Source organism: Rhinoderma darwinii, chromosome 6 (genome assembly GCF_050947455.1).
Source record: "Rhinoderma darwinii isolate aRhiDar2 chromosome 6, aRhiDar2.hap1, whole genome shotgun sequence".
Classification (NCBI taxonomy): domain Eukaryota; kingdom Metazoa; phylum Chordata; class Amphibia; order Anura; family Rhinodermatidae; genus Rhinoderma; species Rhinoderma darwinii.
In genome coordinates this window covers 38,579,171-38,594,352 of record NC_134692.1, presented here as the reverse complement: position 1 = coordinate 38,594,352, position 15,182 = coordinate 38,579,171, and the positions used below count along the sequence as shown (strand labels likewise).

The following is a 15,182-nucleotide window of genomic DNA, read 5'->3' as shown; positions in this document are numbered from 1 at the left end:
GTTTCGGCGATTGCCTTCGTCCGGGGTTACCATAGCTATCGGCACCTGTTTTTTACCTCTCTGCTATTTGTGCTGTTGTCATTTGATGCACCTTGATTGAATCCGTGCTGTTGTTTACTAGACACGGTTCCTTATGTGATTACATGTATTTACTTCTATTGCTGTAACATAATACGTGGACACAATATCCATACCTGGCATGTTTGACTGATCAGACGTCCCTTTTTTACTGTGTGACTCATCCCCTATTTCCATTTTTATTTGTCTCATGTTTTTATTCCAATAAAGAATTATTTGTATTTTTCTCTACATTTGTGCTTTAGTCGATCATATTTTCTTGGGTTGGTTTTCTGTCAATTTCTGATCGACGCACCAAGTATACCTTGGTTACTACGTAGGATTCAATATATAGTGCATTCATTACGGCTAGCAATGTTGTCTCACAGTTTATTTGTTGATACTCTCTAGCACTATCTTCCATTGCATCCTATATGTTGGTATTTTATCGGTCTTGTATAAAAAAAGATATACCACCATTTCCTTTAAGTCTCAAAGAGTTGTTGTTACCTCTCCTCTGTCCTGGGGGCAGAAGTGGATAGCATGCTTCTATCCAGGAGATCTTTGACCTCTATGGACAGCAACTGTCTGTTGCACGGTGTGCGTAGGACATTCAGGGTATTGTCCGACGTAGCAGCGTCTACGTGCGACCAAAATCCTTCTCACTTGCTGTGGCTAGTGATTTCACCATTTTGCTGGGTGGTATCGGCAATCTTGTGTGGCCTTTGGCCACCGCACGTGAGCGGAGTTTCGGCTGCATGCATCCGCCACTATGTTAGATCATACCCTGTAAGTACCAGCAGCTCAATATCGAAGCCTTCTACTTCCGCTCTGGTTGTTTAGGATATGTATTTGCTCTGGTCCAGGCAGAGTTCTCTTCATCCCCACAAAAATAGCTTACAGCAGAGGCGGAAGGAGCTATTGATCATGTAATACAAATATAGATAACTAGAATACTGAAATGGTTTCCTAAAAAGTTTTCAGTTTCTTCTCAACAGTCGCCATCTTTGGAAAAGGTAGTAGGGAGATCAATGTCATAAGTTTGTGAGGTTATCAGAGTGAATAGATGGTTGGATAATCGGCTTGTAAATTTCTACCTTTGTACAAACGTTTCTCCAAATTTTTTGTTTACTTATACCATCTACCCTTTTTTTTTCCTTCACATTCAGACTCCAGGAGAAGAAAAAAGACATCAAAAAAGGGCAGAGGAAAAGAGAAGACCTCAAGAAAGGAAAAAAATATAGAGAAAACAAGTTCTAGAAAAGAAGGTTCTGAAGAGAGGCAAAAAGAAAAAAACCGTCATAAAGACCGACACGATGATAGACAATCCAGCAGATCAGACAAGAACTCCAAACACTCTTCACATTCTAGAAGCTCTCGCAGATGATCCATTTTGCTGAATTAATACAGATTTTTTTTTACACCTTTTGTAACTTAAGGCTGTGTAAGTGGGGATGTAACTTTTAACATGAGATTGTCCGTTGTATTTTTCCCCTTCCTTCATGGTTGTAGAAGTGCCTGCTCCAGTGGTCACTCCTCAGCAGGGATTTCTGGAACAGACATGTTTCTATCTGAGCTATAGTACTGGACCGTAAAAGCTGTATTTTAGCAGCTGTGACGTGAAATCTGCGCTTTTATGTTTTGACCCTTATTTTTCATGTCCATTAAAAAGCGATCTTTTATAATAACTGGATAGTTTGGTGCTTTTTTTGTTTGATTTTTACTTCAGAATACTGTACTTTGTGTAAACAATTGTTGGATTTTTAATGTAAAACCCAAAAATATTTCAATTTCACATTGTTCTGTTTTTTATTATTTTTACTTTTCATTTTAGCTTACTTTGGTCTACAAATTAATTAGAGATCTATTTTTTTCTCTTTCTTGGGGGAAATCAATTTAAATGTAGGGGAAAGTTGCGCGAGTAAAATTTTGAATGTGAATGAATCCTGAAATTAAGAAACATCAGAGGAGGGTATTGCCTAGATTTAATTTCTTCTTAAATTTTTTTTGGGTTAGAATACCCCAGTCCGATGTACTTAAACAAAGCTGCCTTCAGTGGTAGATTCTGTAAAACTGGGACAAGCCCTGATACTCTCTGCGGCTCCAGGTAACACTATTCCATCAGGGTTGTCTCTCATATGGCGGACTAAATTACAAAATCTAGAAAGTAACGGTTATGCACCTGGTCACAGTCTCTGAGGTACATATGAACTCGCTCAGTAGCCCACCTAAATGGATCAAGTAATACAAAAGTGGACTGTATCGGCCATCATGCTCTCAAACAGGGAATGTTGCCTAAACCAGGATCTATATTGATGGATTCCTTTTTGAGAAAAAAAGTCAATAGACTTATTTGCAACAGGGAGACTTTGGTCTTTTACACCATTTATTGAGGCGGTCATCCCAGGGCACAGATGCTCTATCACAGGTGTGGAAGGAAAAGTTAGCCTTTGCATTCCCCCGTCTTTGTCTTCTTCACAGCAAGCAAAAGTTATTCTCCAAGGTTCGTTTTGGCCACAAAGGATTTTGTTCTCCTTGCCATGCAAATTGCAGTTTTACAAGAATCTTAGACACACAACTTTTACAGTCCAGATTTTTGCCTGTAGTGCTTTTCAGTTTGTAGGTCTAATCTACTCTTTAATCCCTTAGTGACAGCCAATACACCTTTTAGCCGCGGTCTCTAAGGGACCTTATTCAAATGCATTAGCCTTTTATGGCGCATAGGAATAAGCCAGACACGGGCGTCCCATGCTGGGTAAAGTGGGTGCTCACAGCCGGGCTTCTGCTCTTACAGCTGTAATTGCCCTGTCACCCATCAGTAACCCGCGAATGCGATTACGGGCTATTGATGTGTTGCCATGGCAGCCAGGTCCTAGCAAAGGCCCTAAGACCTGCCATGTCTATGTCCCTAGTAGGCCGTGCCAGAGGCTTTGCCTAATAGACTGCCTGTCCGTTTTACACTGACAGACCGCAATGCTTAGGTATAAGAAGCATACCAAAGCATATAAGCGATCAAAGCATCGCATACTGAAGTCGCTTATTGGGACTAAAAAATATTTAATGTCAAAGTTAATTAAAAAAAAAAAAAATGTGCACAGTAAAAATAAATACTTTTTTTTTCTTTTCACATAAATGGTTTTATTTTGTCAAATTGTAAAAAAATACACATATATGGTATTGCTGTGATTGTAACCACCCGAACAATAACGTTAACATATTAAACTACATGATGAATAACATAAGAAAAAAACACAAAAAATCATTGACTGAATTACTTTTTTCTTCACACCCCTTCCCCAAAAATGAAATAAAAGTTAACAAACAAGTCCCACGTACCCCAAAAAGTTACCGATGAAAATAAAATCTTGTCCCGCAAAAACTGAGCCCACATATGGCTACATCGACAGAAAACTGAAAAAGTTTTGGCTCTTAGAATGTGACGATGCAAAGACAGATTATTTTCTTTTAGAAGTGCAAAAGCTAAAAAGATATATATATATTTGGTATTGCTATAATGATATCGACCCATATTAATAAAACTTAATCAAGAAAATATATGTACCTCAGAGTATATAAAAATATAACTGCAAAAAACAAGACCTTATCCAACTAGGTCATTGGAAAAATAAAAAAAAGTTATGTCTCTTTGAATGTAACAATGAAAAAAAATAGAAAAATTGCTTAGTCATTAAAGGCTAAAATATGCCGGTTATTAAAGTGTTAGTTTTTTCCCACCTAATAAAGTGGTATATCAGTCTGGGACCCCCATGATCCTCAGCGCTGCAACCACTCAAGTTCCCTGCACAGCCAATCCAAACACTGTGGCCCCTTCATGCTCAGGATCTTCAAAATATACTATCACTTTATAGGATAGGAAAAGCCGTTAAAGTAAAAACTCCTCCTTAGTACCTTAATTTAGTAATGAATTGTCTGACAGATACTCTTTATTTGTGATTATCCATGTAAAAATAAAATCTTAATCTTTAAATTTTCACACTGGTCACTAGAGCAGACACAATAGGCTATTTTCTATAACTCATTTGTCAACTTTGCTGTTTAGACTGAGACAGAGTCAGCAGAGAGGGGTGGCTCTAATGACCCTTCTATTGTACTGCTAGAGGCTTGGGTGAGACTGGGTAGTAACACTATTCACACAGATAAGACTCTGCATGCATCTCCTCTGTCGCTCTCTGGTGGGGGGGGGGGGGCAGGGGCTGCACACTACTTCCTGACTAATAGTCTGAGATGTTTCTTTAATTTAACTCCCACTCATTGCAGTTGCCAAAAAGCACTCACACCCTGCTGCACCGTCTATATAGACACTGCAGTAAGGAAGTGTTCATCTCCAATGTGACTGCCCGATGAAGTTAAAAATAAATTCTCCTCTACATTCTTCACTTCTGAGACGTTCCCTTTAAAAACTGATCTCTTCATACGACCCAAAGTCATCTCCAAATTTCGCAATTCGCAAGACCTTACTCTGCACATTTTTTTTGTTCCCAGCAATACACTTTCAAGTGACCAACATACCTGGTAAATGGAGATAGTATACGTTAATATTTACGCTTTGAGAGGTCTATATGTACTCTAAAAAAAACAAAACACAGCCCCAGACCATTATCCCTTAACCAAAATTTACAGTAAGCACTATGCATTCCGCAAGGTAGTGTCGCACTGGTATCTTCCAAACACCGGTACATCCATCGGTCTGCCAGGTAGTAAAACGTGATTCATCACTGCAGGGAACACATGTCCAGAGTCCAGTGGCAGTGTGCTTCACATCACATAAGCGTGTGTGCAACTGCTCGACCATGGAAACCCATTTTATGAAGTTCCCAACGCAAAGTTCCTGTGCTGATGTCCCTTTCAGAGGCAGTTTGGAAATCTGTAGTGAGCGATGTAACAGAGGATAGGCACCACACAATTCAGCATTCTCCCTGCAACCCCTGGACGAATAGCATTTACAGCATATATATATATATATATATATATATATATATACACACGCACACGTCGTCCTCAATTAATTAGAATATCATCAAAAAGTGCTGGAAAATTAAATCCGCATCTCCATAAAGCTTGTCAGCAGAGGGAAGAATGAAGTGCTCGAAAATTTCCTGGTAGATGCTGCGATGACTGGACTTGATATAACACAGTGGACCAACACCAGCAGATGACACGGCCCCCAAATGAAATGCAAAATTAACTTTCATCTAAAAACAGAACTTTGGACCACTGAGCAGCAGTGCTGGTCCACTGTGTTATATCAAGTTCAGAGTCCTGTTTTCAGATGCAAGTACATTTTTCCTTTCATTGGGAAATCAATGTCCCAGAGTCTGGAGGAAGAGTGGAGAGGCGTCAATCCAAGTTGCTTGCGGTCCAGTGTGAAGTTTTCAGTCAGTGATGGTTTGGGGGCCATGTCATCTGCTGGTGTTGGTCCACTGTGTTATATCAAGTCCAGAGTCAGTGCAGCGTCTACCAGGACATTTTCGAGCAGTTCATTCTTCCCTCTGCTGACCAGCTTTATGGAGAAGCTGATTTCATTTTCCAGCAGAACTTGTCACCGGCCCGCACTGCCACAAAGTACCAATACCTGGTGTAATAACCACAGTATCACTGCGCTTGATTGGCCAGCAAACTCTCCTGACCTAAACCCCATAGAGAATCTATAGGGTATTGTCAAGAGGAAGATGAGACACCAGACCCAACAATACAGACGAGCTGAAGGCCGATATCAAAGCAACCTGGGCTTCCATAACACCGCAGCAGTGCCACAGGCTGATCGCCTCCATGCCATGCCACATTGATAACACCTCAGCAGTGCCACAGGCTGATCGCCTCCATGCCACGCCGCATTGATGCAGTAATTCATGCAAAAGGAGCCCCAACCAAGTATTGAGGGCATATACTGTACATACTATTCAATAGGCCAACATTTATTATTTAATATTCTAATTTTCTGAGAAACTAAATTTGGGGTTTTCATTAACTGTTCGCCATAATCATCAACATTAAAGGAAAAAAATGCTGGAAATGTAATGAATCTATATAATATAGGAGTTTCACTTGTTGAATCGAATTACTGAAATAAATTAACTTTTTGATATTCTAATTCATTGAGAAGGACTAGTGTATATGTGTGTATGTATAATAGCTTAGACGTGTAAATGTGTGTGTGAGAATATACAGTACATAGACAAAACTCAGTGACTGGATTTACATCCGACAGTAAGTGTGTGTGAGTGTGTGTGTAAGGCCTCGTGCACACGGCTGTGCCCGTAATCACGGCCCAGGACTGCGAGCACGGCCAGGGGTCGCATACAAAGTATGGGAGCACAGCCCGTAAAAATCGAAAAGTAAAAGTAATTCCCGGCACGGTTCTACAGCACAGACACCTATTCGTAGCGGTACGGAATGGTGTTCGCGGCCAACAGAACCGGGCGGGTTCCGTAATTGCGGACTGTATTGCGGTCCACGATTACGGAGGGTTTTTTTTATGGTCGTGTGCATGGGCCCTAAGTGTGTATGTATTTGCAACCAGCAGTTATTCCCACTTACATGTTTCTGGATTAACACCGTAATATATGCTTTCAGTCTCTATATGTACATACTGTGTGTGTGTGTATATATATATATATATATATATATATATATATATATATGTCTACACACACACACACCGATACCTTGTGCCTACTCTTTGCAGTCAGTTGTTTTGTTTTTATTCCTTAGATTGTATTCACCACCTTCCATGGTTCCCACTTACTCTACCTATCCGTCATACCGGCCACTATATACACTGAAAAACGGATTCAATCTCTATTCGCAATAATAAAATCATTAGATACACATCCACCATCCAAAGAAGATTTGGTTTTATTACTTTTTGTGAGGTGTTTCCACAGTTATACTTTGTGTGTACTGTTTTAATCTAAATGACATGGCATCAGATTTCTTATTCCCAGAATTCAGAGTGCAATTGCATTGGCAAAATAGCAAATCACCCCACCCATTATAACGTATGCTAAAATAGCAAAAATGACAAGGAACGTTGCCATAAACATAATTATAGTGCCCGCTAAATATAGCAGCTGACCAAAATGCCTTATGCTATTTCTGTCTGTTGCCTTTAGAAAACATATAGATGGATAAAAGTGATAGAAATATCTTATACCAGCTTCAGTGGAATTATTTGAATAAATGACTTCACAGACACGTCAGGCTAAATAAAACAGGGAGGAATAAACCTAACAATGTATTTTTTGTCATTTTGAGCAACCGTCATAATTTTTTTTACTGTTCACAAAAAAATGTAATAATTTTTCGATAATGTTAGAAGGCAATTTGACTGAAATAACTTAATCTGGACAACACTTACACGCTGGACTAGACTCCATTCAGATTAGCATTGTAAAACTCGTCTGTGTTTCATCAAGAAAAACGAACGATTTCACATGAGTGTTGAATCAGTATTGTGTCACTGTGTGTTCCGTGTGTCAGTTTTTAATGCCAGTGTAGCATCAGTGATCATCATTTTTCATGTCTGCCATAAAAAAATATGCTGCTTTTTTCTTCTAGCAACCCATCAGGGAAAAACAAACCACACTCGGATAGCGTCAGTGTGCTGTTCAATTTATTCACAGACCCAATGACTTGAATTGGTGAGTCTAATGCGAGAATCGGACCAAAGTAGTGCATGATGCAATTTTGTCTGGATGGACCGATGGTCCGTGCAGAAAGTCGGACATGTGAATGAGCCTATTGACTTTAATATGTCAGTGTTCAGTCCGCTTGCTGTCAGTTATACACTCAGACAGCACACGGACGTTAACAGCACTCGTCTAAATAGGCCCCTTTGCCTAGTGAATAATAATAATAATAATAATCTTTATTTATATAGCGCCAACATATTACGCAGCACTTTACAATTTAGAGGGGACATGAAACAAACAATATCAGACATTACATAGTGACAAAGTTAATTTACAATTCAAACCTGGGGAGTGAGGACCCTGCTCGCAAGAGCTTACAATCTATGAGGAAATAAAGGAGACACAAAGTGTAACAGTGTTTGTTCTGTACAATGGTCCGGCCATTTTTATACACATGCGGTGGTAACAAAGCTGCATGAGCCGGTCACCAGCCAGTATCCGTGTATGACGGACATGAAGAGAAGGAGTGTGAGGGAATCTTATTCTGATGACTAATCTAAATGGAGGGCTATGGAAAGGAGTCAGATTAGGGAATGTTATAGGCCTCTCTAAATAGATGTGTTTTCAGGGCACGTTTAAAACTGTGGATATTGGGAATTAATCTGATTGTCTGGGGTAGCACATTCCAGAGGACGGGTGCAGCACGAGAGAAATCCTGGAGACGGTAGTGGGAGGTTCGGATTATGGAGGATTTTAATCTAAGGTCGTTGGCAGAACGTAGAGCCCGAGTAGGGTGGTAGACAGAGATGAGGGAGGAGATGTAAGGAGGTGCAGCACTGTGGAGAGCTTTGTGGGTGAGAGTAATAAGTTTGAATTTTATTCGGAGGGGGATGGGCAACCAGTGCAGTGACTGGCACAGATTAGAGGCGTTGGTGTAGCGGTTGGTCATAAAGATGAGCCTGGCTGCTGCATTGAGGATAGATTGGAGAGGGGAGAGTTTAGTGAGGGGAAGACCGACTAGTAATGAGTTACAGTAGTCAAGACGAGAGTGAATCAGAGCAACAATGAGAGTTTTGGCAGTTTCCTCCGTAGTGAAGGACTAAGGGGGCGGTGCATGACACTAGGCTACAAAGAATACCAAAGACATAATCGAGCACCGCTCCTAAGGTTTGCTGTATGCATAACACTGTAACAGTTTTGCCTTTATTGCCCTTTTAAGTTGCTTAAAATAGATCTCATACTTCCACATAGTTCCCCCATTACAGTGTCAGTCACCCAGTGCTCAAAATAAGAGAGGTGGCTTCACAGTGCCACTCCTAGTAGTGCAGGAACGCAGTGCCCACGTAAAACACAGTGTCTCACATTAGTGGCAGTCACCTGTAACAGTGCAAGCCACACAGTGCCACCCATTAGTGCCAGCCAGAGAGTGTCCACCATCAAAACAAGCAACACAATAACCCCATAATTGATGCCACCCGTTTCTTTGAATCAGCATGTCTGTGTCCCGATGATTGGTGGCTACACAGAATGGCATCACTGGTCACAGGTTACGCACCCCTGATGTAAAGGGTGTGTACAAAGTGTAGCTCGCTGGCTCTTATACTCTTAAGTCATCTTACGTTTGGGTATGACTTTATATGACACGGATATTCACATAAAAGGTGCAATACAGTCACTATTCTTAGACCACATGCACACGGCCGTGCCAGTAATCATGGCCCACGATTGCCGGCACGGCCGCCCACCAATGCCCGCGGTCCGGAATTAAGGAGTTTTTTTTTACGGTTGTCCCTAGCATGTAGATATTTAGGCCAGATGCCAGGATAAAGTATACATATATAGGTTCTTTGAGCTGTTTGTGCACACAGAAAGAGGCGGGTGGTCGGCTCACCAGGCTCCACAGCAAAACGTATTCCTCGATGCATAGGAGAGACTGGAAACAATATTTTAGAAAGCATCCAATATCTAGGAGAAGATTGAAAAAAAACTTGACTTATATTGAAAAACAAATCACATGGCAGCTACTGAGCGCTTGGCTTGAAGGAGTTGGCCCATGAAATAATGTATCACCTGTCCACAGAATAGGTGATAAATGTATGATCACTGGGGGGGGGGGGGGGAGTCGCACCACTGGGACCTCCACCAATCACACAAACAGGATGGTGAGGTGGCAGATTTACAATAAAACGTACGGTACAGGAAAGACGATACTCACCGTTGGACGACAATCAATAAAGAGAAACTCACTACATTAGCGTCCCCGGCTCACGTATACGCATGTGCGCACATGATACATAAGGGGAGGAGACGCTGATGTAGTGAGTTTCTGATCGCCCGTCTCCTCCCCTTATGCATCACGTACGCACATGCGCTTACGTGAGCCGGGGACGCTGATGTAGTGAGTTTCTCTTCACTGATTGTCGTCCAACGGTGAGTATCATCTTTCCTGTACCGTACGTTTTATTGGAAATCTGCCACCTCACCAATGTTTACTAAACCCTGTATACACTGTACCGCTATACACACTGTTATAACAGAGGGCTCTCTGCGCAGATGCCTCACACTCACTTAGGTTGTTATGTAGTAACCACAGTAACCACTAATGTATCACCTGTTCCTATTTGTTAACTCAGGTTGAATCACTGAATGTATTACCACACTCGGTTATATATACCCTGTTAAGATTGTTGGTCATTGCTTGACAAAGATCCCATAAAGACTGATCGAAACGTTGCCTGCCTGGGGTGAATAAACACACCACTTTTTTTCACCAATTTCCTGGGTGTGCTGATAAAGGTCCTATTGTAGGACAGAAACGTCGCTGTTTGTTGGCTGAATAAACCACTTATTTTTCACATTTTGGAGTGCTGCAAGATTTCTATTTTTATATATATATATATATATATATATATATATATATATACACACACACACACACACACACACACACTCTACCTCTTATCAATACATTAATATCAAAGAGGTTAAATATGAAATGCGTAAGCCGAGAACACGGGAGGCTTACTCTACACTAATTTTAACCATGCATTAGTGATTCCGGATTTTGGAGCAATGAACAACGTGTCATTCTAAGTCAACCTGGTTATGGACGACAATGACATTTCAATGTCAAAACACAAATAGATCTCTGCTTACGTTGGGTTTTGGAATAGGCAGAACAAGTGAATATTGATGAGGTGACGATAACAATAGCATATGAATGTAGGCTCTTATCTGTTATTTATTATGGCAGAATTCTCAAATATTGCGACTACATTTGAGCAGCAAATAAAAAGCGGACGATATAATAGGGTCGTATACAGTAGATAATAGAAACAGGTCGGCCATAAAAATCTGACATCTAAAATATGATATAACGTGAACGACATCATATGAAGTTGAATTTTACCTTTAAATTTCAGTACTAAATTTAACAGACTGCGTTCACAACATGTTTTGATCGTCAGTCAACATTACACATTTAAAAAAGCACCAAACACATACTACATAAAAGAGATGCAGCTGTATACCAAATATACACTATTTTGACAGATCTGTCAAATAAAGCCGTAAAGAAAAAAAACTATTTATGCTCGGCTGTTTCTGTAACACCTATAGATTTCAACGGAGAGAGTACAACCAGATCTCTTGAGTTTTTTTCATACAATTTGTGTCAGCCATCGTACAACAAGGGTCACATAACCCTTGTTCCCCGTTAGGTAAAGATCCTATATGTGGTACCTCCACCTGTCAGAGATTTATGGTATATCTTGTGGATATGCTGCAATATCTTTGGTCAGAATACTCCTTTGAAGGGGTATTCCAGCTGAAAACAGTTCTTACTTATTGGCTGTTTCCGTCACTCCTGTAGAGTTTGAATCGGGCTATAGTGCGCAAGCTAGACCGCCGCTCCATTCAAACTCCTCCTTCTTTCTGCTGTTGTTCTGGTTGGGTAGGTGGGAGACTGGTGGGGTCCTAGCAGTCGGCTTCCAACCAATCTAATATCTATCATCTTTTTCAGTGGATAGGTGATAGATGTTTTAGACTGGAATACCCCTTGAAGGGACTTTTAGCTTTCCAGGTCTTGGAGGCCTCTCTTGCCTACACTTATCTGCATTGAAAAGTTGATTTTTTTTATTTATTGCTCAGTTCCAAAAGAGCTTTAATTGAAAACATATTTTTGTGAGTAGGTGGGAGCTTGGAAATAATGAAAAGCAATTACATGACGTATCATTTCAGGCTCTATTTTTTCAGCACCACAAATATTAACTTTTTTCTCAGATTCAGCCACAGTTGAAATTAATTTTCATTAATGTCCCATCAATTTTACTCAGTGTTGATTACAAGGACATTACCTAATGTTACACTTTCTAGCTGAGACTCTTTGACTGTCTGTAGTGATATAAATTATAGTAAATGCAGTTGGTGATATTTTTAGAGCAGCTATTTCAGTGTATCTCGCATTATGAATCAGCTGCCTGAGGTCACAGTACTAGAAGTGTGGTGAATTTACAACAAAGCCAAGGTCTGTAATTATGGATGTATCACGTACGAGTACTGGATGTAACGGTCACCCATGCCAGCTCCACCTGTGCCCAGAGCATTCTGGGAACACACGAGATGCTTCTGGAGAATTCTTGAGTTCTTTTAGGCTATAATAACATTATATATTTCTATAATGCTGTTAGTTCAGGTCATTAGACTTGCGGCTGGGCCAGGGTTTGCGGTCGTAATACAGGTGTAAAAAAGCAACCGTATTACGCTAGTGTGAAACCGGCTTAAGTTGCAATCTAAATCTAAGTTTCATTTTTGCAACGCAGTATAGAAAATAAAATATATAGGCCACAAATATTATGAGCACACAAGGCTACAATATAGAAAATGACAACTTTATTGTATACAAAAAAAATCACAAATATTTTAAAATTGCTGGATTAAAAGGAAAGCCGCAATGGGCAGCAAGGACACCAGGTTAACTCAAGCAATAATACAAAATCCATAAAACTATTACATACCAGTTTATAAATAGTTAATAGCAATAAGTTAAAATGTAAATGTATATATTCCCCACCAACATTTGTAAGTGCTAAGCAGAGTAAGGAAACAGCAGACACTAAGGAGTTAAATGCACAGGAATGGCAGTGAAATAATGTACCGTACATATGTGTTGGTGCACCCAGCAACCAATGCTGAGCAGAGTAGGCAGGTAACTGACAAAAATCACAAGCCATAGAATAACATACCCATTGAATGTACTGATGCTGGGACCGGCGTCCACCGCGCCACGTGTTTCGGCTATTGAGCCTTCGTCTGGTGCCTACTCTCCTCAGCATTATTTGCTGGGTGCACATGCATATATGTACTTTATATCACTGCTATTCCTGTGCATTTAACACCTCAGTGTCTGCTGTCACCTTATGCTGCTCGGCATTTGCAAATGTCGGTGGGGACATACAGGGCTGGCTCCAGGTTTATGTGGAATGTGCTGATCAAACTTTGTTGACTCTTATGTATTGTATATATGTGGGGTTGACTTCCTCCGTTGTTGATCTTGCACTACTCCCACTTTTCCCTGGGAGATTTTAATTTGTTTAATGCTGGTTCCTTCTATCCCCAAGTACATGTAGGCTTAGTCCCAGTTCTGGGGGTACGAGCAGTGTTGGGAAACACCTTATAGAGGTCACCTTGTCGTGGCAGGTGGGCTCACACAATTTGATCAAAATGTGCGCTAAGAACCTCAGTATTGTAAGTAGATGCAGCAGCAATGCATATTTATTTATTTATAGTGTTTAGGTGGCATTTGTGTTCGCAGAGTGCTGTTGCCATTTCAGTATATTGTCCCATATAAAAGTTAGGCCCCCAGTCTGTGCCCCCTTATAGAAGTTGGGCCTCCACTTTGTGCCCCCATATAAAAGTTAGGCCCTCAGTTTGTGGCCCCATATAGAAGTTAAGCCCCCTTTGTGCCAATAAAAAATAAAAAAAATTCTACCTTACCCATTCTCACGACAAGCTGATGGGTCCTGTCACTCCATCCCAGTGACAGATCCCCATATGTACGTGATGGGCAGCCGCCGGGGTTCGAGGCTCCTAGGGGGCTCATGGCCTCCAAAAGACCACATCACAGTTTTGTCATGATTTTGCCGCAAATTACAGCAAAAACCGCAACAAAACTGAAGGCCACTGGAATCATTGTATTCGCGTCCAAATGACGCACACACAATTGACATCACTGGCAAGGGAACCCTCGATTCCCTTGCTTGTCATTCAGCCTTTTTGTTTATGCAGGCGGCGCGATGACGTGGGCGCGCCGCTTGCCTCTTTCCGCTGGATGAGGTTTGGTCAGAAGAGACCAGATCTGCATCGTCGGAGAAGAGGACGGCGCTGGAACGGGGACATGTAAGTGTGGCACTAACTACAGGGGGGTGGTGCATCTACAGGGGTGCTGTGTGTCGCTTTCTACAAGGGGGTGGTGCTATCTACAGGGGGAGCTGTTTGACGCTATCTATAAGGGGGTGTGCGTGGCACTATCTGCCAGGGGGCTGTGTGGCGCTATCTATAGCGGAGGTGGTGCTATTTACAGTGGGGCTGTATGGCACTATTTACAGTGGACTGTATGGCACTATTTACATGGGGCTGTATGGCGCTATTTACAGGGGTCTGTGTGGCGCTATCTATAGGGGATGTGTGGCGCTATCTACAAGGGGGCTGTGTGTGATGCTATCTATAGGGGGTGTGTGGGGCACTATCTACACGGAGGCTGTGGGGCGCTATCAACAAGGGGTCTGTGTGACGCTATCTATAGATGGGGCTGTGTGTGATGCTATCTACAGGGGGGTATGTGTGGCACTTTCTCTGGGAGGTGTGAGGCGCTATCTACAAGGGAGTTGTGTGTGATGTGGTCTATACGGGGGGTTGTGTTTGATGCTATCTACAGGTGGTATGTTGCACTATCTACAGGGAGGTGTGTGAGTGTTTGACACAATCATATTCAGTAGTAGCGTGATTGGTACTATTTTATTCAGGGGCGCAGTATATGGTGATATTATATTTAGGGGCATAGTGTGAGGCACCATGATAATTTTATCCTCGTTTATAGGTGTGGAAATGTTGGAAAAGTGAGGAGCCGAAGAAATCTGAGTGTGAAAATCTACAGAAATTGGTCATGGCCGGGAGAAGTCATCATAAAGTATGTACCGGATGGAGTAGAAAAGGAAAAAAAACTACTAGAATCTGAGAAGTCACCTGTGAGTCACCTCTCCTGACATGTTTATTATAGGAAATGCTTGTATTTCACAAAAAGTCTTTGTGCAGTCCAGGACTGATAGACAAATGGGTGTTACTATTCCCCTTCTCAGGAGGATGTGTCCCTGCACAGTGTGATACTGTCAGGGCACAGCCTTTTGACAACGGGAATTCTAACACCCATTTGTTAATGCTTGCAGAAAAAAATAGTGTTAACAATAGTTACGGCGC

The 15,182-nt window shown here is 41.3% G+C and overlaps 1 protein-coding gene across 2 annotated transcripts in view; it reads left to right on the top strand.

Moving 5' to 3' along the window:
• CWC22 (CWC22 spliceosome associated protein) overlaps positions 1-1,745 on the top strand; it is a 78,708-nt gene extending 76,963 nt beyond the window's left edge. For both annotated transcript variants that reach the window (XM_075831153.1, XM_075831154.1), the window contains one exon: positions 1,227-1,745. In XM_075831153.1, coding sequence (XP_075687268.1) covers positions 1,227-1,444 — 218 coding nt within the window. In that variant the 3' untranslated portion in view covers positions 1,445-1,745. The remainder of the gene's footprint in view (positions 1-1,226) is intronic.
• Positions 1,746-15,182: the final 13,437 nt, after the last annotated feature.